Source organism: Gigantopelta aegis, chromosome 12 (assembly GCF_016097555.1).
Source record: "Gigantopelta aegis isolate Gae_Host chromosome 12, Gae_host_genome, whole genome shotgun sequence".
Taxonomy (NCBI): domain Eukaryota; kingdom Metazoa; phylum Mollusca; class Gastropoda; order Neomphalida; family Peltospiridae; genus Gigantopelta; species Gigantopelta aegis.
The window spans coordinates 148850-175116 of NC_054710.1; the positions used below are offsets into that span (position 1 = coordinate 148850).

At 38.3% G+C, this 26267-nt stretch overlaps 1 protein-coding gene across 4 annotated transcripts in view; it reads left to right on the forward strand.

The window, feature by feature from the left end:
* LOC121386167 overlaps positions 1-15893 on the forward strand; it is a 31914-nt gene extending 16021 nt beyond the window's left edge. For 3 of the 4 annotated variants that reach the window (XM_041516966.1, XM_041516967.1, XM_041516965.1), the window contains exons 2-3: positions 10653-10846; positions 15606-15893. In XM_041516966.1, the coding sequence (XP_041372900.1) occupies positions 10667-10846; positions 15606-15809 (384 nt within the window). In that variant the 5' untranslated portion in view covers positions 10653-10666 and the 3' untranslated portion in view covers positions 15810-15893. Of the gene's footprint in view, positions 1-1632; positions 1740-10652; positions 10847-15605 lie in introns of all 4 variants that reach the window. The other variant, XR_005959592.1, reaches the window with a different exon arrangement.
* Positions 15894-26267: the final 10374 nt, after the last annotated feature.

Genomic DNA, 26267 nt, shown 5'->3' on the forward strand with positions numbered 1-26267 from the left:
TGTTATCGCCAGGTGATAAAATATAGTTTCGTTTTATTAAAGGCGGTGCATATATAATTAGGTATCCAAGAAAAATACTTTTAATGATGAAGACTACCACTTCCGTTATTTTTATAAGCAGTGATACCCCCAAAATTAAAAGTTTCTAATATTTTATAAAAAAAATTATTATAAAAAAAATGCTGAATAAACAAATTACTAATTAAAAATCATCAGTTACGACCAACTACATCTGCAATTAAGAACAAAATATCACACAGAAACAGAAACAGAATCTTTCTTACGACTTAGGCCGTTACACAATATAATAGTGACAAGAAGGGGTTTACAGGAGATAATATGGTAATTTGCTAATTACATACTCGTATTATTTTGACAAAATAGTGATAATATACAAGTAATGCAAGTAGTACCTGTGTGATATTATATAGTATATTAAAGACACGTATGTGAACACTATATACACAATATAAATGAGTTATTAATTCTAATAATAAATAAATAATACATGTGACTCGAACATAATTATCCAAAATACTTTTCTGTTGTTCTTTAGGGTTTATGGCATTTGTCCATAATTTCTCTTATTAATTTACTCATTTTATTGTTTGTCGTTAATTGTTTAAATTTAAGCATGTTAGGTTTAATATAGTAATATGGTTTTAACAATGATTTACGAGAGTTTGCAAAAAAACGTACACATGAATAAATAGTGAAATTCGTCACCAATATCATTATTACAAAATATACATGTTCTATATTCTACTGGAATGTTGTTCCAGTGTCCTGTTTAGATTGGCAGATAGTGATTGGATGTTCTCAATTTTAATAAGTTGTCCAGGATTGCTGTGGTAATAAAGTAAAGTATTTCTCTAAACAAAGATTTTCTTTAAATATGGAGTACGTTTTGCCTCTTGATGATGAGGATTTGTCACTATTCCATTGTTGTAAATACTGGTCATTTTGCCTTAATTTAACATGATCAAGAAGAGAACGTACTGAGGTAAATCTAAGGGACAACCAAATATTTGTCATACCTAAGTTATTGAATATATCTTCTACATGTCTCATCCATAGCTATGTAAAGAAGAGTCGTTTAACATTAGCTGATACAATAAGAACGATATTTTTGTTTGTTTGCCAGAGACAATCCGGGCCCAGAAACTTATAATTCTTTGTTGGATAATAAACTTAAGAGGTTTTCTTCTTAGTTCTCCATATAGCATGAAAAGTGGGATAAATTTTTTCACAGATAAGATATGTCTCAAAACATTTATGTGGATGGCTTCAATAATGTCTATATTTTCGTAACCCCAGATTTCACACCCATATAAAACAATCGGAAGTACCAATGAGTCAAATAATTTCAGTTTACATTCTATTGATAAGTTGTTGTCTTTGGATTTTGATAGAACAAAATATATTGCTTTTGTTGTCTCTTGTTTTAACAATTTTTTTTTGTTATATTAAATTTGTAGTTTAGTGAAAGTTAGACCTAGATATTTGTAATCATTTACTTTTTCTAGTTTGTGATTTCCTATGGTATAAGCTTTTTTATAATCATTTCTGTTGCCATTAAGAAATATTAATTTAGTTTTATTTGCATTAATTTTTAGTTTCCATTTGTTACAGTACTGGAAAAACACATTTAAAGATTGTTGTAGATCAGAGGCATTTGTTGCAATAAGCGCAGTATCATCAGCATATAAAAGACATACAAAGTGCATTGCCATTTCACAGTAGGTATTATGTCATTTGTAACTAGGGATACTCCATTACAGTGATTACTTTTTAGATAGTTTTCTAGATCATTTAAAAAGAGAGAACACAGGACAGGTGACAAATGTTCTCCTTGACGTACCCCAATGTCACATGGAAATAGTTTTGAGATTCCATTATTTGGGCAAATACAAGATTGTAGTCCTTTATACAGTTGGTAAATAATTTTAAAGAATTTTCCTTTTATATTATTTTCAACTAATTTTTTCCATAAATATTTCCTAGATATTAAATCGAAAGCTTTTTGAAAATCAATAAAAATACGGAATAATTTATTTTTTCTTTTCTTTAAAATTTCGATCAGTGAATGTAAATTAAAGAGATGATCTGTTGTGGAGTAACCCTGTCAAAAAGCAGTTTGGGTTTCGTTTAATATACTGTTTTCTTCAAAAAAAATTATTAAGTCGGTTATTTAAAATTGTTGTGAATTAATCATTCATTTTGGAAAGACACTGTTGTCTAATATTAAATTAAACAGGATTGTATAGAGTGGAAGCATCATATCTATAGTAGTTTTGATATATTCGTCAATTATATTATCGATTCCGGGTGCCTTGCCGGTTTTTAGCTGTTGTATAGCTCTTATTATTTCTTCTTCATCTATCTTTCTATTTAAAATATTTTCGTTGTCTGAGTCTATATCATTTACAGTTAGTTGTGTTTCATTTTGATCAGTTTCACTTTTGTTTAAGTTTTGAAAAAAGATATAAAAATCCTGTTGTTTAAGAATTTTGTAAAAAAGCTTTTGGATCAGGTGTTCTTAGTTTGCGCTTTGCTTTTCAATATTAAAACTTTTAGCAGAATGTACTTTCGATAAACATCTTTTTGTAAAATTTACTTGCATTAATCAATCTTAGTTTGTTTTCTGTGGTTTTGTACAAGTTATATATATTTGTAGCTTTATGGTATTTCCGCGAAGCGTTCTACATCGAGTCGACTTTACACATAGAGTTCTGTTACTTTTTACTTTTACAGACCGGTTAGTTGTGCCAGCTCGTGCATGACCTAGTGTCAGTTCAGCTGCGTCTGAAAATAAACGTTTAATCACCTCTGTCGCTTTACTGACACGTGTTTCGATATCAAGAATTGTGAATATGTTTCTAAGTGAGACGAAATTTAGTGAACACAAAAACTGATTGACCGAGGCTGTTAAAATAGCATTAAATTACGTTATGGTAACTATCTTAAGCTACTGAAGTTTTTTCACACCGCGGCTTGTTTACTTTGATGTCAACTGACCGATTTTTTTTCAGTGTGAAAAAAAGTGTCAAATATGAAATAGCGGAGCTGGGTTCTGTAAAATATAGGTGGATGCGGGAAAATAAAGAGGGATGGAGATAAATAAAGGGGGCGGCAAAACACGACAGCGGGGCCGACCGCCCCGCTTAAATGGTGCAGCACTTGTCACTTGTCACAACAGAAATAAAACTAAATATAAAACCATTCGAACTTTTGTCCGCCCCAAGTACCAGGTTACAACATGCCCACTACCAACTGAAGAATGAAACAATGTTGTAGTTCGCTAAATTTCATACCTCTCACTAACTAGTATTAGCCTACATTCATGTATGGGATCTGTAGATTAATTTTTAAAAATTAAATCCAAGCTAAACTTAATATACCTCTTAATACAAACCTCAAAGATGGTGTCTAGACTATAATTAATTTAAAACCAATAATTTAAAACCAATAATTAAAAACGAATAATTCAAGACAAAACTCAACCTAATTACTTTCCCCACTAATAACTATCATTTATAAACTTAACATTACTCCAATTAGTTAATTACTCTAACCAGCTTTAATTACCTAACAATAACATAAAATAACATAAGATAGTTATACACATAGAGTTATTTCCCTTACATCACATATAATTAAAATCCATTTCCGCTACACATTAACATATTTACTCAAGCAAAATGCTAAATATATTTGGATTAAGGAATGTCAAAATTCCTTCAATAAGGTAAAACTGATGTTGAAAAGTAAACCTGTTCTCTGTGCACCAGATTTACTATTGATGCTAGTGATATTGGGGCTGGTTCATTTTTTTCCCAGTATGATGATAATGGTGTTTCCAGTAGCGTATTTTTCCAAAATGTTTAACTCCCATCAAAAGAGACCGGCCTCGGTGGCGTCGTGGTTAGGCCATCGGTCTACAGGCTGGTAGGTACTGGGTTCGGATCCCAGTCGAGGCATGGGATTTTTAAACCCGAGTGAGTGCTCAGCAAGGCTTAATGGGTAGGTGTAAACCACTTACACGACCAGTGATCCATAATTTGTTCAACAAAGGCCATGGTTTGTGATATCCTGCCTGTGGGAAGTGCAAATAAAAGATCAGTTGTTGCCAATTAGAAAGAGTAGCCTGTGTAGTGGCGACATCGGGATTCCTCTCAGAATCTGTGTGGTCCTTAACCATATGTCTGACGCCATATAACCGTAAATAAAATGTGTTGAGTGCGTCGTTAAATAAAACATTTCCTTCTTTCTCTCTTTCCCATCAAAAGAAATACTCATCTGTCGAAAAAAGACACTGTGTCACTCTTATTAGCATTGAATCATTTTGAGGTGTATTTGTGTAACCCAGTGGAACCTATTGTCTTTGTACATAAAATGAGAAGAAAAAATCAAAGATTGTTAAGGTGGTCTTTACAATTATAATATAATCTTTAAATTTGTCACATTAATGAAGTGAAAATGTAGTGGCAGATGCATTGTCAAGATGCTATTGACTTAGGGCAAATAATGTATGAAATGAAACTTTGTATGTTGTCAGTAGTGTAGAGTGATATAAGAAACTAGTATTATATGGTACTTTCGTTTACAATCTAATTAAAATTAGCTCCACTATTACATGTGGATCTAACACCAGCCAGTTGGAGCTCATGTCCACCAATCAAAACCTTACTTGCAGAATCCTGCCAGTGATTTAAACATAATTTGAAAACATTCCGAATTATCCTTAGGGTATACGACATGTTTCGTGTGAATTACGAATGCCTTAAAACATGTTTTATTTTATAAAATAAATAATTTGTAATGTAAAACTGAAGACTGATTTAGTTGTGTGGGTTTTTTTTTCTTTTTTTTTTTTTAAATAAATAAACAATTTTTAATGTCAAATTGAAGACTGATAACCCACCCCGTACGTATTGGTATGGTTCGCTGTACTGCGGCCACTAAAATAGACTGACCCGATATTTTTAGAATTTGTATGCTCCCAAATAACGTTATAAAAGGCGAAGTGTGATTGGTCAATATTTAAATTATTATTTACAGACGAAATGTTACCTGGACACTGGGGACTACGCAGTGTTGTTAGCAATCCGATTAAAATCAGTTCTACTGGTCTAAATAAGGCATTCGTAATTCACATGAAACATATCGTATACCATCAGGATAATTCGGAATGTTTTCAAATTATTTTTAAATCACTGGGAGGATTCTGCAAGTAAGGTTTTGATTGGTGGACATGAGCTCCAACTGGCTGGTGTTAGATCCACATGCAATAGTGGAGCTAATTTTAATTAGATTGTTTAGTTTAGTAATTATTAGTAAATTAGTTAACTGAACATATATTTATGTGTTGATAAGTGCATAATAGATATGTATACACAAATATTGATTGAAGCAATATTTTTTTGTTTGTTATTTGTGTGTGTGTGGGTGGGGGGGGGGGGTAGATGTTATGCTATTCTGGCATAGTGTATGTATATAATTTATGTTGGACTGCGGGGCGGACATCGATGTATGAAATTTGGATCCCTGCGTGAATATTCGTGAGCTATTGTGACACAAATAAATGTGTAATGGACTGCAATATAAATAATTACGACATTGTTATTATTCTAGAAATGGTAAGGGGATATTTAAAATATATGAATTATGATAAGTGACTTACCTGAATTAGTAATACTTATCTGAATTAGCAGCATGGTCTACCTCGTGCACAGGAAATGATAGCGTGGTATTCAGACAAGGGAAATAACTCTTCGGGATTTCTGTTTTTGATTTTCGCCGATGTGTGAAAAACATCAGTTTATCGTCGATGATATATTGGAAATGATTTGATTGGTTTATAAATCAAATCTCGTGATTGATTATGAAGAGATTCGGGTTAAATGTCATGCACCTCACGTTATTACTTAAAATATGTTCGTGTTAATCAGCCCGAGTTCTAACACGGTAACAGATTACGCAATACAACAGTCTAGCATTAGCTTTTAATATATTGTAACCGTCTTGTTTTTCGGGTTACCTTTGTTTGTAATAACTACTCTGGGGGATGTAGTAGGGAGCAGCTGGAGTCAGCCTAGTTATAAAATGAAGAGAGAATGAATCGAGCGTATATCGTCTTTATTGCGGAATCAGATGTGTGTAGTCTACATTGCAATACATACGTTTTGACTAACAAATAGAAATATTACATTTGCCATGAAATGTAATAATAAATGCTTATTCATTGTAATAATAAGTAGTATGAATAGATAATAAGTAACTTTTGTGTATATAAGGCATGTTACCATTTACACGTGCGTGTAATTAACGCATAAGGCGTGTAACCATTAACAAGTAACATCTGTGTATATAAGGCATGTTACCATTCATACGTGCGTGTAACTAACGCATAATGCGTGTAACCATTAACACATGTTATGTTCTAAGGTATGTGTTACAGCATAGAAATATATAAACATGAATGTGAGATCGACATAGATAATAACTGCATAAAAATAAACATTGGACGAAATATATAGTTAAAATGACTTACCTAGTTATAAAATGAAGAGAGAATGAATCGAGCATATATCGTCTTTATTGCGGAATCAGATGTGTGTGTCTGAAGCACATATGCGTCTTGCTTAAATATAGCTCGATTCATATGGTTACGTAACGTCTTATTTCTTGATTAAAGGTTATATTGCTAATGGCGACATACTGTCTAGGTAATGTTTTGTGTGTGTGTCGCCTATCAGTATAAACCCTTCATTTTGTTTAATTAATGCATAGTTGATTGGCGTACCTAGCTGCCGTCTTTAAGTTTATCCCTGTTAATTTGTTTACTGTATTCATTGCTGATTGACGTTGCTGGCGTAATTAGCCGCCGGTTGTTAATTGATAAGTCTTACTCTGTTTATTGCTGCACTGTAATGTCAGCGTTACGTGTTTTGTGCAGGTCTGCCTTGGGGTGGTAAATGATACTGTGATAGTACCCCCGTGCAGCATATAGCTTTTGTCCTCAAAAGCCAAAATAAGTTATTAATAATGAAAGAACATACTAGTATACATCTAAACATAAAGATGCATAATTACATACATACATACATACTATATTTATTACATACATACATACATACTATATTTATATACATTTCAATACTAACTAAATACATACATGAGTATTGCCCTATGTCACATGTCAACACTGTTCTAGGTAGTGAGGAGCTAGCCGTTTAATATGTATTGACCGAGGACTCTGGGTCAATAACTTTAAAAACCCCATGATGGAGAAGTAAAATATCGGCTGTAAATGGCTGTTGGAAGAGATTACGTAGCTTCCTAGCTGTGAAGAAGGAAATGCGTATTTGTGATAGGAGTGCAAATGATTTGTTTCTGAGCTTGTTCGTTATAAGAAATCTAGGCCAGTTAACACCTAGTGTAGGAAATAAATATCCCGAGATTTGTAGATTGTCTATATAGTTAGGAGGTTTGATTAACCAGTAGGATGGACACAGGGTCAAGGGCATTATAGGAATAGTGATACATAGTGGACACGAAGCAATTTCTACCATTATGCAATGTTTGTGTGACTGGCGTTGTTTGATAATTAAGATAATAATGAGTGTGATCATTAAGATAGAGATGATTCCAAGCATGACAGATATGTGATAGTCTGTGAGATTTGTTAGTACAAATGAGTCTGTTTGTGGTGTTGTGGCTGCTTGGTAGTGAAACGATGGCAGGTGCATAGCTTTAAAAGGCACTGTTGTAGTTATTAAGAGTAGGGCAGCACACATAGTTCTAACTTTGCAAAACATCCATATCACCAGTAATATAGATATAATGGAGAATGCTGAACTTACTATGGTAATAATATCGTTTGTGTCTGGCCAAGTGGGCGTTAAATTAATTTGACCATCAAGAAGTGGTTCTGCTAGTGTCTTAAATATTGTTCTATCTTGTTTAGCACTCTGTACCATTCGTTTCAGGCTAAGGTGATCTTGTTTATCTTGTGCTAGCATGCTAGAGAAATTGTGTGAATAAATATGAAAATCAGGTATGTCTATTGAAATCGCTTTTGTAAATGTTGTGTTGCCTGCAATACTGGAAAGAGCAGAGGCATCGAAGAAATGCCGAAGAAGTGTCAGATTGACAGGATGAAGTAGTGTAACATGTATATATTGATTTTCGCATGAACCAAACGGTGCTGGGTAAACCAATTCTTCTGTGGAGAGAGCACAATAGCATGGTATAGCTATAATGCAGAATGTACAACCTTCTATAATACTTTGGGTGGATGGACATTTTAATGAAAGCAGAGGTATACGATAAACTAAGACAGATGATTCATCTATTTCTATCAATTGCGAAGGTTCAGGCTGGGTAATGTATCTAAAATTACACAGCTTTTTTATTTCCATCCGATTATTTTTAAATAATGCAAGTTGACATGAAGATACCGTGGTCGGTTTTAGAGTTAATCTATACGGGCAGTGAAGAACATGGTTGCCTGTACACTGAGCAAACTGTGCAAGATGTTACAAGCATAACGCTACGTGTTTACTTATTGCACAGATATAAACACACCTCAATGCAATAAAACGACAAACCATTTCTCAGTTAAATGGTACTCTTGATCAAATTAAGCAACTTATACCAGAATCAACCTATCCAAGCTCAACTCGTTCAAAACGGGCACTGCTTAATTTTGTTGGAAGCTTTGCAAAGACATTTTTTGGTTCAGCTATAACAGACGATGTTAACATTCTTGCAAAACACATCAACGCACTTACCAAAACAGAACTGAATACTGCAAATGCCTTTGCACGTCACGCTAAACATCTATCATCCTTTATGTCTTTGGAAGATACTCGTTTTAGTAATGTCATGAAGGGAATAGAAGCCAATCATAATGCTATTCAAATTGCCACAGCAAATAGCGCTCAAAATATACTATCTCTAAGATCATCTATTATCTCTATAACAGCTCTTCTCATGGACCACATACAACAGGCATCACTAGTCACACAACAACTGGAACAAAAAAAATTAGGTGTTTTAGAATTAGCCAATGGTAAATTGTCTCCTCTCCTAATTCCCGCAAAATTCATTCGACAAACGATTCACCATGTCTCTAAAATCCTACAACTCATTTACCATAATACAACAAGATCCTACATTCTATTATACACAAGAAAAGTTCATATATACACGTAGTCAAAATAGCGTTTACATTTCTGTCAAATACGTTATATCTTCACTTCCAAAACCTCTCAGTCTGTATAAGATAGTCTCCCTTTCGGTTCCAGTAAATGACACTTCACTGCACGCCACACAATTACTGGCATTACCTGCATTTTTGGTCATATCTGATAATAATCAACGTTGCACTACATTAGATGCAGCACAGTTTGCTCAGTGTACAGGCAGCCATGTTCTTCACTGCACGTACAGATTAGCTCTAAAACCGACCACGGTATCTTCATGTCAACTTGCATTATTTAAAATAATCGGATGGAAATAAAAAAGCTGTGTAATTTTAGATACATTACCCAGCCTGAACCTTCGCAATTGATAGAAATAGATGAATCATCTGTCTTAGTTTATCGTATACCTCTGCTTTCATTAAAATGTCCATCCATATTAGTAAATATGTTTACTGTATTCATTGCTGATTGACGTTGCTGGCCTAATTGGCCGCCGGTTGTTAATTGATAAGTCTTACTCTGTTTATTGCTGCACTGTATTGTCAGCGTTACGTGTTTTGTGCAGGTCTGCCTTGGGGTGGTAAATGGCACTGTGATAATATAAAAAAAAAAAAACTACAACGTAGCACTCGTTTTTTGCCAAACATGCTCAAGAAATCTTCAAATAAACAGTAAAAACTAAATTTATTGAATTGTGGTATTCCCATGCATAATTAATTCAAGACATTTAACACATTTCATCAGTGAGGCGTGTTGGAGACAGTCGCTGTTTCTCAAACTGACATCATTCCACGTCACTGTAATTTGTATGACTTAATACTATTAACGCCGATTGTGAAGCGATTACAATCATATTTAACGCTTGTTCAGAATCATAGTTTGTGGATAATAAATAAATGATAACATTTATGAAACTCTTTTCAGAATTGTTTTACCCCCCCACCCTCTCTCTCTCTCTCTCTCTCTCTCTCTCTCTCTCTCTCTCTCTCTCTCTCTCTCTCTCTCTCTCTCTCTCTCTCTCTCTCTCTCTAGGGGAATAAAGTAATGTCCAAACTTTTCACATAAATTCCATAAATAGGATTTATATCTCATCGAGTGATGTTTGCAATCATGTCTCACAAGTCGCGCTTGCTATGATTGCAAACTTCACGAGATGAGATATAAATCATATCTGACAAAAAAAAAACCTTGACATTTTCTATTTATTATATAACTTTTGACAATTTACCTTTATTTTTATAAATGCCAGGAGCAAAATAGTTCCGGCTTTCTTAGAGTGAAAATAGCACTTTCTACAATGACGATAACACATTTTAGAGTGAAATGGTGAAATATTCACTCTAAAATGTGTTATCGTCACTGAGTGGCTGATAACACTTTTATTGCACTGATATTTTAAGATATTTCACTAATGTTATATATATATATATATAATTGTTTCAGCAAATAAGAACACCATGTTGAAAGAAACGCTGTGTATTCTGGTCGTCTGTCTGGCTGTAGTCATACCGGAAGTAGCCGGTGATGCGTGCAAGCGCTACACAGTAAACGGATGTAGCATCCCCTGTAAAGTGCACCTTTTCTACAAGAAACAATTCACGGGCGCTTGTAACAGACACGACGTTTGTTACAATTGTGTGAGTATTTTATTTGTAAGGCTGGTAGGTATTGGGTTCGCAACCCGTACCGGTCCCCACCCAGAGCGTATTTTAACGACTCAGTGGTTAGGTGTAAGGCCACTACACCATCTTACTCTCACTAACAACACTGATCCACTGTCCTGGAAAGACAGCCCAGATAGCTGAGGTGTGTGTGCCCAGGACAGCATGAGTGAACCTTAATTGGATATAAAGACGAAAATAAGTCTTACACCTACACATTGAGTGGTTAAAACTTGCTCTGTTTGGGAGCCTATACCGGGCTGCGAACCCCGTACCTGCCAGCCTTTTTGTCCGATGGCTTAACCACGACACCATCGAGGCCGGTTAACATTACTGAATGTAGAGTTTTCCCAAAGGGACACGTCTCGCACATTCCTCTCACACGTTTACCATAGGCCTATCTATCCAAACAATGGTCGTGGAATCCAAGTCCCTGGGTGAACCATTATCTAATTGTTTAGGTTTTTTCCCCCTATTACGATCCGTGCCCCAAATATGGTATATCAAAGGCCATGGTATGTGCTGTCCTGTATGGGAAAATGCGTATATGCGATCCCTCGCTGCTAATAGTAACAAATAATGTAGCGAGTCTCAAAATCACCATGTGTTTGACATTCAATAGTCTATGATTAGGCCTAATTAAGCAATATGATCTAGTGGAGTCGCTAAACACAACAGCCATTAGTACTGTCCAGGTTAAGTAGAAAAGTCAATTCAGTACCTGATATGTCTTAAATGACCAGCTTAACCACTCCATGTTTATCATTTACTTTGAGAGTGAGGGGAGGGGAGGGGGGGGGGAGGGGTGGCAGTATTTATATCCGGACACTCTGTGGATCGGAATTACCTCAAAACCGGATGTTAAATATCTGTGCAGAAGAGAACCTCTATAAATCGGATACCTCTGAAACCGAGGGGTGTCCACTATAGATGAGTTTCACTGTATATGTCGAATGATACGGTGCAAGTAGAGGACATAGCCATATATGTTACTAGTGTATTGTATGGGTTTCGATTTGGTGGTATACACCCTCCGATGCTGTCGTTAAACCGTGTTACTTTTGACTTGTATGGGTTTCGATTTGGTGGTATACACCCTCCAATGCTGTCGTTAAACCGTGTTACTATTGTCTTGTATGGGTTTCGATTTGGTGCTATACACCCTCTAATGCTGTCGTTAAACCGTGTTACTATTGTCCTGTATGGGTTTCGAGTTGGTGCTATACACCTTCTAATGTTGTCGTTAAACCGTGTTACTATTGTCTTGTATGGGTTTCGAGTTGGTGCTATACACCCTCTAATGCTGTCGTTAAACCGTGTTACTATTGTCTCGTATGGGTTTCGATGTGGTGCTATACACCCTCCGATGCTGTCGTTAAACCGTGTTACTATTGTCTTGTATGGGTTTCGATTTGGTGATATACACCCTCCAATGCTGTCGTTAAACCGTGTCACTTTTGACTTGTATGGGTTTCGATTTGGTGATATACACCCTCCAATGCTGTCGTTAAACCGTGTTAAAATTGACTTGTATGGGTTTCGATTTGGTGCTATACACCCTCTAATGCTGTCGTTAAACCGTGTTACTATTGTCTTGTATGGGTTTCGATTTGGTGCTATACACCTTCTAATGCTGTCGTTAAACCGTGTTACTATTGTCTCGTATGGGTTTCGATGTGGTGCTATACACCCTCCGATGCTGTCGTTAAACCGTTTTACTTTTGACTTGTATGGGTTTCGATTTGGTGATATACACCCTCCAATGCTGTCGTTAAACCGTGTTACTTTTGACTTGTATGGGTTTCGATTTGGTGATATACACCCTCCAATGCTGTCGTTAAACCGTGTCACTTTTGACTTGTATGGGTTTCGATTTGGTGATATACACCCTCCAATGCTGTCGTTAAACCGTGTCACTTTTGACTTGTATGGGTTTCGATTTGGTGCTATACACCCTCTAATGTTGTCGTTAAACCGTGTTACTATTGTCTGGTATGGGTTTCGATTTGGTGCTATACACCTTCTAATGCTGTCGTTAAACCGTGTTACTATTGTCTTGTATGGGTTTCGATTTGGTGCTATACACCCTCCAATGCTGTCGTTAAACCGTGTTACTATTGTCTTCTAAGGGTTTCGATTTGGTGCTATACACCCTCTAATGCTGTCGTTAAACCGTGTTACTATTGTCTTGTATGGGTTTCGATTTGGTGCTATACACCCTCTAATGCTGTCGTTAAACCGTGTTACTATTGTCTTGTATGGGTTTCGATTTGGTGCTATACACCCTCTAATGTTGTCGTTAAACCGTGTTACTATTGTCTTGTATGGGTTTCGATTTGGTGCTATACACCCTTCGATGCTGTCGTTAAACCGTGTTACTATTGACTTGTATGGGTTTCGATTTGGTGCTATACACCCTCTAATACTGTCGTTAAACCGTGTTACTATTGTCTTCTAAGGGTTTCGATTTGGTGCTATACACCCTCTAATGCTGTCGTTAAACCGTGTTACTATTGTCTTGTATGGGTTTCGATGTGGGTTTCGATTTGGTGGTTTCTATACACCCTCTAATGCTGTTACTATTGTGGTATGGGTTTCGATGTGGTGCTATACACCCTGTAATGCTGTCGTTAAACCGTGTTACTATTGACTTGTATGGGTTTCGATTTGGTGCTATACACCCTCTAATGCTGTCGTTAAACCGTGTTACTATTGTCTTGTATGGGTTTCGATGTGGTGCTATACACCCTCCGATGCTGTCGTTAAACCGTGTTACTTTTGACTTGTATGGGTTTCGATTTGGTGATATACACCCTCCGATGCTGTCGTTAAACCGTGTTACTATTGTCTCGTATGGGTTTCGATGTGGTGCTATACACCCTCCGATGCTGTCGTTAAACCGTGTTACTATTGTCTCGTATGGGTTTCGATTTGGTGCTATACACCCTCTAATGCTGTCGTTAAACCGTGTTACTATTGTCTCGTATGGGTTTCGATTTGGTGCTATACACCCTCTAATGCTGTCGTTAAACCGTGTTACTATTGTCTCGTATGGGTTTCGATTTGGTGCTATACACCCTCTAATGCTGTCGTTAAACCGTGCTACTATTGTCTTCTAAGGGTTTCGATTTGGTGCTATACACCCTCTATGCTGTCGTTTAAACCGTGTTACTATTGTCTCGTATGGGTTTCGATTTGGTGCTATACACCCTCTAATGCTGTCGTTTAAACCGTGTTACTATTGACTTGTATGGGTTTCGATTTGGTGCTATACACCCTCTAATGCTGTGTAAACCGTGTTACTATTGTCTTGTATGGGTTTCGATTTGGTGCTATACACCCTCTAATGCTGTCGTTAAACCGTGTTACTATTGTCTCGTATGGGTTTCGATGTGGTGCTATACACCCTCTAATGCTGTCGTTAAACCGTGTTACTATTGTCTCGTATGGGTTTCGATGTGGTGCTATACACCCTCCGATGCTGTCGTTAAACCGTGTTACTATTGTCTCGTATGGGTTTCGATTTGGTGCTATACACCCTCCGATGCTGTCGTTAAACCGTGTTACTATTGTCTCGTATGGGTTTCGATGTGGTGCTATACACCCTTCTAATGCTGTCGTTAAACCGTGTTACTATTGTCTTCTAAGGGTTTCGATTTGGTGCTATACACCCTCCGATGCTGTCGATAAACCGTGTTACTATTGTCTTGTATGGGTTTCGATTTGGTGCTGTACACCCTCTGATGCTGTCGTAAACCGTGTTACTATTGCCTTGTATGGGTTTCGATTTGGTGCAATAACCCTCTAATGCTGTCGTTAAACCGTGCCCATTGCACGGTAAGTATCTGCGACCTGAGGAACAAGTGAAGTAAACAAGTACCGGGCATCAACCTTATCAAATGTTATTGTTTGTCTTTACCATGCTATACACGTATACAATTATAGTTTTAAAACTAAATTAAACAATGTGAGAGTGTGTGATTGTTAGAAAGTGAGGGCAGAACATAACCCAGTGGTAAAGCGCTCTCCTGATGCGCGTTCAGTCTAGAATCGATCCACATCGGTGGGCCCATTAGGCAATTTCTCGCTCCATCCAGTGCACCACGACCGGTATATCAAAGACCGTGGTATGTGCTGCCCTGTCTGTTGGATGGTACATATAAAACATCCCTTGTTGTATTAGGAAAATGTAGCGGGTTTTCTGTGTTGTCTACTAGTCAGAATTACCAAATGTTTGACAAATTATTAATTACGCAATGTTCTCTTGTGGTGTCGCTAAACAAAAACACATTACTGTCCATTACAGGGTAAATACAGAAATGTGAAGGGAAAAGGGGGCAAAAACATGTACAGAGTGTCAAAATTACGAAATGTTTAGCCTCCAAATTATAGCCTATGAAGTTTGTTTGTGTGTGTGTGGGGGGGGGGGTGTGGTGTGTGTGGGGGGGGGGGGGTATGTACAGGGTATCAAATTAACAAACGGTAGCCATCCAATTATCCAATTTGCCGATGATCAATAAATCAGTGCAGAGCTGGTTTACGGATTCGCAGGGCCTGTAGTACAAATAACAGCGGGTCACCTTCCCAGGATATATATTTTACAACATCCTCGGGGAGAGGGGAAAATTACCTGGGAGAAATAAAAGTAGCTCGTGCTGTGTGTGCGACTAGGATAAACCGGCTCTGAATCAGTGTGTTCTAATGGTTCGAAGACAAACCTTACTTTCGATTGTAGGGCAAGGCCAGGAATAGAAATCGAAAGACGTGCGATAGAAGTTTCCTGTCCAACATGAGGTCCACGTGTAGCTGGTGGAAAGCTACCTGTTGGTCGGCTGCCTATGTGTACTACCTGGCCGTCAGGGCCGGAGGGTCGAAGCGATACAAGCAGACGTCGCCATCGTGGTGCGGCGAGAGCTGGGTTTCCGGTTGCATGAAATAAGCCAATCATTTGGAAGCATGTCCGTTCAAAGAGGGAGGTAACTCCCAGTTTTGTTTAATATGGCGAATAAACAGAGTAACAGAATTGTTTTTGTTTTAATGTTGAGTTATTGCAACCTGTAGTATAAATATCAATATAAATATAAATGCGCGCGCGCGCACATACATACATAGAGAGAGAGAGAGAGAGAGAGAGAGAGAGAGAGAGAGAGAGAGAGAGAGAGAGAGAGAGAGAGAGAGAGAGAGAGAGAGACAGACAGACAGACATATACAGACAGACAGACCGACCGACCTGACAAACCAGTGTCCAGTTTCAGTGTTTACATATTGTAGCCAGCAACTAGATATAGTATGGTCAATTCGTTCTGTAGCGGAACGTAGACGGGTGGTAAAGCGCTCGTCTGATTCACGGTCTGTCTAGGATCGATCCCCATCGTTGGGCACATCGGGCTATTTCTCTTTACAGCCAATGCACCACAACTGGTATATCAAATGCCGTGGTATGTGTTATCCTGTCTGAGAGATGGTGCATTTGAAAGACCCCTTGCTTCTAATGGAAACATGTAGCGGGTTTCCTCTCTAAGACTATATGTTAAACTTACCAACTGGTTGATTGAGTGAAAACATATTGTACTGTACAAAGCACAACAGAATCGGGCACAAGTTTGACAAGTTACGTGATCCTCTACTATATAAAAATACAATATAAATAGCGACTCGTATTACATAGCTGTGAAGGATAACCAGTGGAAGGAAATATATTATATACAAAAGAATATGAAAAGAAGAGGAAAAAAGAAATAGTTATGAAAACGATTACGCCAATAGTACTTCTCGTGCAGTCAAACTCATTATCACACATGGTAATTTAAGTTATAATTTATTAATCAAAGCGATGAGTTTGTTTGATATATATTTGAACACCAGTAAATATTTCTTAAAGGGACATTCCTGACTTTGCTGCATTGTAAGATGTTTCCGACTAATAAAATAGTTCTACGATTAAACTTACATATTATATATATTTTCTTGTTTAGAATATCAGTTTCTGTATATTCAATGTATTTCTGGTCGTCTTAATACATAAGAAGCCCAAATTGGATTTTGTCTTCAAATAATTTCGTACGTACGAAAAAAAAAAGATATTTTAAGAAATAAAATGAAATTTAACCAAGTACAAATATTAGAATGATCAGAAACGCGTTTAATATACAGACACTAAAATGTAATTACAATCATTAAAAAGTCTCGTTAGTCGATAACATCTCAAAAATTGCAGCAAACTCAGGAATGTCCCTTTAATTATTAGCATCGTTTAATGTGTAATGATACGTGCAAAGATGCATTCAAAGAGCGAAACAGGTTGCTTGAGCGGTTCAAACGTGAACCTACAGCAGACAACCTGGATGCATTTCGTATTGCTAGGGCTAAGGCTCGTCGAGAGATTAGACAGAGTAAGAAAACATCTTGGAGAACTTTTGTCTCTAAGTTGAATTCACAAACATCGGTGAAATCTGTCTGGAATAGGATCCGTAAAATCAAAGGTAAAGAATCCAGTAATACAGTTCATCATTTGTCTGTCAATGATAAGGATGTCACGTCTCATCGTGACATTGCTAATGCATTGGCAGACGACTTTTCTCATAATTCATCTTCTGCTTTCAGTACAGATGCTTTTACATCTGTCAGAATTAAAGCTGAAAAGCAGTCCATTAATTTTTCATCTGAAAATGCTGAAGTGTACAACAGGCGTTTCTCTATGGAGGAATTGCAGGATGCTCTTCGTAGAGCCCATGATACTTCAGTAGGACCAGATGAAATTCATTATCAGTTATTAAAACATTTACCTGAATCATCTTTGATGGTTCTTTTGAATATTTTTAATAACATCTGGATTTCTGGAGACTTTCCTTCTGATTGGAGGAAAGCTATTATCATTCCTATTCCCAAGCCTGGTAAGGATCCAACCAATCCTACTAGTTATCGCCCTATCGCTTTGACAAGTTGCATTTGTAAAACTATGGAACGCATGATCAATCGTCGACTTGTCTGGTATCTTGAATCTCACAAATTGCTTACTAATGTGCAATGCGGGTTCAGATCTAGACGTAGCACGGTTGATCATCTTGTTAGATTTGAAACGTTTTGTAGGGAAGCTTTCATCCATAATCAGCACTTGGTTTCAGTGTTTTTTGATTTGGAGAAAGCTTACGACACCACGTGGAAGTATGGGATTTTAAACGACCTCCATGGCATGGGCCTAAGAGGTCGACTTCCAGTTTTTATATCTCAGTTTTTAAGAGATAGATCTTTTAAAGTCCGGGTGGGGTCGACTTTGTCCGACATTCACCCACAGGAGATGGGTGTGCCTCAAGGTAGTATCCTGTCTGTAACTCTATTTTCTGTGAAAATTAACAGCATCACCCAGTGTTTAACACCTGGTGTCGATTGCTCGTTATATGTCGATGATTTTCAGATTTGCTATAGATCGTCCAATATGAGTATCATTGAACGTAAGTTGCAGCTTTGTTTGAATAAACTTCATCAATGGGCAACTGACAATGGCTTTAGATTCTCAAAGGCAAAAACGGTTTGTATGCATATCTGCAAGAAAAGAGGTCTTCACTTAGATCCACAGTTGTTTTTGGACAAAAATCCAATTCCAGTTGTGGAGGAGACTAAATTTCTGGGGGTTATATTTGACAGGAAGCTATCTTTTGTGCCCCATCTTAAATATGTTAAAAAGAAGGGCTTAAAAGCTCTCAATATTTTAAAAGTTATTGGTAATACGGAATGGGGAGCAGACCGCAAGGTTATGCTCCGTCTGTATAGATCTCTTGTGAGATCTAAACTTGATTATGGATGCATTGTGTATGGGTCGGCACGCAAGTCTTACTTGCAGATGCTAGATCCTATACACAATCAGGGACTTAGGCTTTGTCTTGGTGCGTTTAGAACATCACCTGTAGAGAGCTTGTACGTTGATGCACACGAACCTTGTTTGGGTGCTAGACGTGCAAAGCTTTCTCTGCAGTATGCTGCCAAGATTAAATCTTTACCAACACATCCAGCTCATGATGCGGTGTTTGACAACAAATATATGAAGTTGTATGATGCAAGGCTAAATGCTATTCGTACATTTGGTCTTCACATTAAGCGTTTTTTTATCGCTTTCCAACATTGATTTATCAGACACTTTGGAAACATCTTCATTTTTTGTTTTACCACCATGGTGTATTACACCACCTAAAATTGTATTTGATCTTTCGCACCTAAAGAAAGATCGTACAGATGATGTTGTGTTTAAACAGTTGTTCATGGAAATTCAAGACAAGTACCGTGGTTACATTCCTGTGTATACAGATGGATCACGGGATGGAAATTGTATGGCTTGTGCTACAGTCTTTCCATCAAACACAATACTTTCCATGAGACTGCCCGACTCAGCATCGATCTTTAGTGCTGAAGTTTGGGCTGTCATTAAAGCCTTAGCTGAAATCAAGGATTCTAGTGCATCCAAATTTATTATTTTTACTGATTCACTTTCGTGTCTCCAAGCTTTAAGTAATATGAAGCTGGACCATCCCTTAATTGGGATGGTGATACGAAAGTGTGTCTTTTTATCTATTGTGAATAACGACATTGTATTTTGTTGGGTGCCCAGCCATGTTGGCATCAGGGGTAATGAAAAGGCAGATTCAGCTGCCAAGTCTGCTTTGGATTTGTCTCATGCCAGGGTTGGTGTACCTTATACTGATTTTAAAAATAATATCAACCAATTTATCTTTTCGACTTGGCAACGTGATTGGGACGGTGAGGTTGCGAGCAAGCTTCATGCTATCAAGCCAGTCTTGGGAGAGTGGCAGTCCTCCTATAGACAGTGCAGGAAGGATGAAGTAGTCTTGTGTCGTGCCCGCATCGGTCATACTCACTTGACGCATTCATTTATCTTAAAGAAAGATCCTCCACCTCAGTGTGAGTACTGTCAGTGTACTCTGACGGTACACCACATTTTGGTGGAGTGTAAGCATCTTCATGAAATTCGAAAAGATATTTTTGGTCAAAGTAATGTGATGGAATCATTTCGATTCCATCCTGAACGCATTTTACAATTTTTACGTGACACCGAGTTTTATTCTAAATTTTAATTATATCTATCTGTGATATTTGTATTTTTACACAGTCCTTTACACTGTGTTTTTATTTAATTGTTAAATTTTTATATTCATGTTGATCATAAACCAATTGTTTTTGCATTTACCATTGTTTGACACCCAATAGCCGATGTATTTTTCGTGCTGGGGTGTCGTTAAACATTCATTCATTCATTCATTCGTTTAATGTGCTTCGACCACATAACAGTAATTGTAAATCAACTGGTTGAAAATGCTGTAAGGAGTTATATAGAATTTACCTCTGCTGTGTTTACAATAATTAAATTTGCTTTGCGTCTATATACTTTGCGGCAATCTGATTGGTCCAGAGGTGCTTACTATTTTTCGTTCATATCTCGATGAACCGAAACAAATTTAAGCCACGCCTACTCTACACCCCACCCCCCCCCCCCCCCCCCCCCCCCCCCCCCCCCCCCCCCCCCCCGACACGCACTACTTTTTTGTGCAACAAGCCGGATTATTCTAGCAATAATATTTAGATATTTTGACGAAAATTAAACGGTTCCACCATCAGAATAATTGTTAGACACGTTAACTTCATTCACTTTCATAAAATATAAACTAAACAAGAATAGGAATATTCCTTCCAATATAGCTAAATGATACGTAAAAATGCACAGCAGCTAGATGAAATGACGTCATTTACAAAATATCACCTGATTCAAATGATAGTGAATGAACGTTCGCATTCTTACGCGATATAAGTATCAATGAAGTTTACACAAACAATACTACAACGTATTTAAAGCTAAACAAAATAAATTCAGTTATGTATTGTTAAAGTATGCATATAAATTTAATTATAAGATTTGACCGCAATTAGTTTTTGGTTCATGCAAGTAGGAACCGAAAAAAACGATGTGCACACTTTTGTATAACCCTCTACGCTGGGTCATACAGTGTGCAAATCGTTTTTTCGGTTCATACTTGCATGAACCAAACAATAATTGCGTTGAATTCTTAAATGAAAGAGAAAATGGATATTGTTATCCAACCTGTATCGACAGTTAGACGAAGGCTCTGTGGTAAGTCCACATCTGTACAAATCGGCGTATAAAGAGTTATATCCATGTCGTAATCTTCTATGTACCAAATGGTTGACGTCCAATAGCCGGTTGTTCCTAAATCAGTGTGTTTTAGTGGTGTCGTTAAACAAAATAAACTTTAGTCGGAAGTAGAGCCCATGACAGGCGTTCTCTGATCGTGCACGTAAGACACCTTGCACTGAGATGAACTCTGTTACAGCAGGTGTCCTGGAGCGGACGTTCGGCGACGGCTAGAAGAATAAACATGTTGGCACATTCCTCAACCTCAGCTGATCAGTGAAGAAATGGTACATCTCGCAACATATGGTGGAGATGCATAGTCATCAAACTCGGCTGATCAGTGAACAAATGGTACATCTCGCAACATATGGTGGAGATGCATAGTCATCAAACTCGGCTGATCAGTGAAGAAATGGTACATCTCGCAACATATGGTGGAGATGCATAGTCATCAAACTCGGCTGATCAGTGAACAAATGGCCCATCTTGCAACATATGGTGGAGATGCATAGTCATCAAACTCGGCTGATCAGTGAAGAAATGGTACATCTCGCAACATATGGTGGAGATGCATAGTCATCAAACTCGGCTGATCAGTGAAGAAATGGTACATCTCGCAACATATGGTGGAGATGCATAGTCATCAAACTCGGCTGATCAGTGAACAAATGGTACATCTCGCAACATATGGTGGAGATGCATAGTCATCAAACTCGGCTGATCAGTGAAGAAATGGTACATCTCGCAACATATGGTGGAGATGCATAGTCATCAAACTCGGCTGATCAGTGAAGAAATGGTACATAATAACTAGTATCAATAAGAACGTCTTCCTTTAAGGGTTTTTCATGGCCACTTGGGGACGCTGTTGACTATTATTTATTTCAATCATTTCAACTTATTTCCGTGCTTGTATCCAATTAAGGTCCAAGCACTTTGTCCTGTCGTGCTTAAGCCATCGAACATAAGGCTGGTAGATACAGGGTTCTCAGCCCGGTACCGTATCGCACCCAGAGAGAGTTTTAACGAATCAATGGGTAGGTGTAAGCCCACTAGACCCTCTTCTCTCTCTCACTAGCCGCTAACCACTAGCAACTAACCTACTGTCCTGAACAGACAGCGCAGATAGCTGAGGTGTGAGCCCAGGACAGCGTGCTTGAACCTTACTTGGATATAAGCACTAAAATAAGTTAAATGGAAAAGCATGAGCGCCATCTGGACACAATTTCGATTTTCTTGGACTCATTCTCTAATGGCGACGCTTACTACTTCAACTGACCGACTTACCTAACGGACTGGAAAGACTCGTGACGGATTGTACAGGCAACAGTGTTCATACTCATTTTTCCTACGCAGTCGGGGAGCAGGAAGGTCGTGTTTTGTGGCCTCTGATAATCTAGTTTCATCTAAGTTCAGCAGTGTGTCTACCAACTCTTTTTTTAATCACCGAGCGAGCTGAAAGTTTATTTATTAGCTGTTTATGTATTTTTGTTGTCTGAAGGTTCGTATCCATACCAGTGGTGTTTTTCTTCAACACGTGTAACTTCTTCTTCGTCTTTCCGTCCGCCATTTTGAATCTCGTTATTTTGTATTTGTAAACCGCTTTTGTCTAAATTTCAATTAGTGTTACCAACCTTAGTACAACAGAGTAGTATTAGTAGTGCCAGTTACTAATTAACTAGATCTTGATATAGCCCTGTAGTTCACTATAGCTTACTAATTTAAAACTAATACTTCTCATATCCCACGTGTACACAATGGCTATGACTAACGATGTCGACAGGGCCATTATGAACCTGAACAGGTCTATTGGTAGGATTTTAAATACCTCTGCACAAAGCATCCCCGGGGGTGCGGCAAACAATCGGTCGTTTAACAATAACATGGCGTGGGACTATAACGATATTAAACATTCTTCCACGCCAGCCAAAAAACTTAGGCGGGACACACCCCTCCCTACAGGGGATCTCTCGACATCGGCCGATAAATACTGCACTCAGCGTAACACTAAAACCCAGAAACGGGAGTATCGAGAATCCCCCAACGACTGTGGGATATCTGAAAAACTTTTATTTGAAACCAGCATGGGCGGGGCCTCCGCCGCCTCCATGGATAGCTCTGTGGGTCGTCTTGTCATTGATATGGCACCCCCTTTACCAGAAACCGACGATGTTACTTCGAGCCACGATTTGAGCGGTTTTTTCTCTTCTCCGGAGGGTGAACTCAACAGGTGCATACTGAGTAACACTGGTTTCATTGTCTCAAAAGGTGAGGTAAGCCTCCCCTCGTCCAGTTCACCAACCTTGTTGGCCGAACCTGTTTCACCAAGGCCACCTACTCCCCCTCCAGAGCTTCCACCGGTTAAAGAAACCCGGAAAAGGAAAGCAGACGCGGCGGTTTGGTCGACAGAGAAAGAGGGCGAGGGGGAGGTTTTTTCAACTATCCCTACCAGCAATAAATTCGATGCTCTTGCTGATCATTCACCCCCTATAACCCCGTCCAAAAAACTTAAAGATTTTAAAACTGGAAATGTATCTAAAATTCCAGGGCTGAGAAGGGTGATGTTTGGCAATCTGGACCCCACTGCGTACGGTTTAGTGTATTTCCAACACACCGTCGCCAACTTACAAAAGACTTCTCTTGTCGAGATTAAAAACACGGTCTTTTTTTACTCTCGGCTACTTAACGCCAAACTTTCATCAGAGCACCGACGGACACCCCCTTTGACTTCACTGGGCCGTCCCTGCGCATTAGACCGTTCCCCGGGAGTAGCGACGAAATCACTGTGCATTTTATTACATGCAACACTGAACCAAACGAAGGGGAGGTATCTGCGGGTACCGCCCCTAGCTCCGCCGGTAACAATACAGCGAACGCTGAAAACAATCGCAGCCAGACCGCCGAAACTAGTAAGCAGATTCATTCCGACATAGTTCAGCTTGTCAATTTCTCTTCTGCTGCAGGGACTGAAAATAAGCGTGAGATTCGTGACGTTTTTGTCTCTGAATCTGAAAACTCTGTGTTCATTGCTGGAGACAGCATTGATTTTTCTGTAACCTCTCGGACTCCCGAATCGGCCCGACTCGGCCCGGTCGGCTCCACTAGAGATAATGCACCTCTACGACCATTGGAGGTCGCAGGAAATGTCCGGACCGAGACGGACAGACCGACGGATACTACCGCCGTTGGTTTTTGGCAAGATGAAATGTGTACATTCACTCCACATAAACAAACACTCAGTGATTTTGAAATAGCCAAATCAAAAAGAAAACGCAAACTAGCGAATTCACCAGGGAATAGTTCGGGGGAGTCTTTGTCAAGTAAAGACTTTGTTAAAAAACCCAGCCCTGCACCCCCAAACCATTCTGGCCCTTAACCAAAACGTCAGGTGCGACTGAAATCGACTACCGATATTAGGCGAACACCTGACAACTCCCGTACCTCTGATATCGAACATGAAGATTTCCCCCCGCTGGGAACTGGTGGTGCACAATCTCAGGGTCAGAACCAGGAGAGGGATGACCCATTTTACAAACAGGTTAACCCATCTAGGGAGAGGGGAAATATTCCCAGTGCTCAGTCAACCATCTCATCCTCTACAAATGTCCCATTCCAACCAGTTAATAAGAATAGAAATGGGGGTGTTGCTGAATCTGGGGAAGTAACCCCCCCCCCCAGAAGAATTATTAGAACTAACCTGATGGGGCACTTGGCGTCCGACCTCATAGGTAAGTTAAGGAGGGAAAACCGGGACCTATCTATAGCCAACGCTACTGTTTGAAAAAATGGCTTTTTGGATCTCCTCTTGGCCCAGCCCACACTAACTGACATTCTCTTGCTTGATGGAGTGGGACACAAAATGTTACACTTTCATAAAAAGCCCATTAAGTGTGCAAAATGTCAGCGGTGGGGTCACAATGTAAACAGGTGCAGGTCCACCAGGAGGGACCCCACTTGCTTTAGGTGTGGGGAGAGCCACCCGAAGAGATCGCCAGATAATCCATGCACACGGCCTTTGTCCTGTGCCAACAGTAAACAGTCTCACTGCACCCATGACAAAAGGTGCAATGCTTACTTAAAGGCGGTTGACTTCTTAGAGAGTAGGTCAACTTCCAGAGGGGCTGCACCTGCGCCTACCCACTCCTCTGGCAGGGGCTTCACTAGCTATAGGGGAATAAACAGAGGTTCATTTGCCAATATAGCCTCACAAAACAACGCAAGTTGTAATAGAGCTGTCAATCCCAACTACCAAATAACAGCGTTGGATTTGACAAGACTAATTACAGGACTCATCCTAAATCAGGCTATCTCCAAACCCACAAATCAAAAATATTCTTTGGCTTCTATTAGGGAAGCTTTCGAGTTGGCCTGCGGGGCACTGAACAATCATTTAGGCTTTAACATCATTAGTGACTCTACCAACAACAGAAACATCTCGTACTATAGAGAAAAATGTTTAATTTTACTGGATGACTCTGCTGCTGATACTCGTACAAATACTAGTATTGACTGAATAACATAGGTATTCTTAATTTAATTAGTATTGCTTCATATTCTATTATGGGAGATAGGCCTAACAATAACAATTGTAAACATAGTATAAAAACAAATAATAATAATAATAATAATATAAATAATGTTAAAATTAAAAATGGCCTTACTGTACTACAATGGAATGCCAAGGGCCTGCGCTCCATGGGTCATGGATCTGAACTTATTAATTTCATTAACCAACTTTGATATTATTTGTGTACAAGAGACCTGGATTCGAAATTATACTGTTAAACAAAAAAAGGAAACACTATATACCGAATTCAAAATACCAGGTTATACAGGCCTCTTCTTTAACAATGATTATACATCTAGAGGAGGCATTGCCACCTATGTCAAGAATGGCATTCCTCATTCACTTATTCCAAACATTAATGCTCACACTAATATAGAATCACTAGGAGTATCAATACATGGCCACACAGAAAATATTAATGTTTTTAATGTTTACATACATCCGGGTGCCACAACTAGACAAATTACAGTAGAAAATTATTTAAAAATAATTGGTAAATTTAATGATAATTTAATTATCACGGGAGATTTTAACAGTAAAAATATACTTTGGGGATCTAATTTTACAAATACACAAGGGACAGTAATAGAATCATTGATGGATAAACTAGATTTAGCATGTCTCAACGATGGCACTGAGACTTATCATTCTGAAATAAATCATGCATGGAC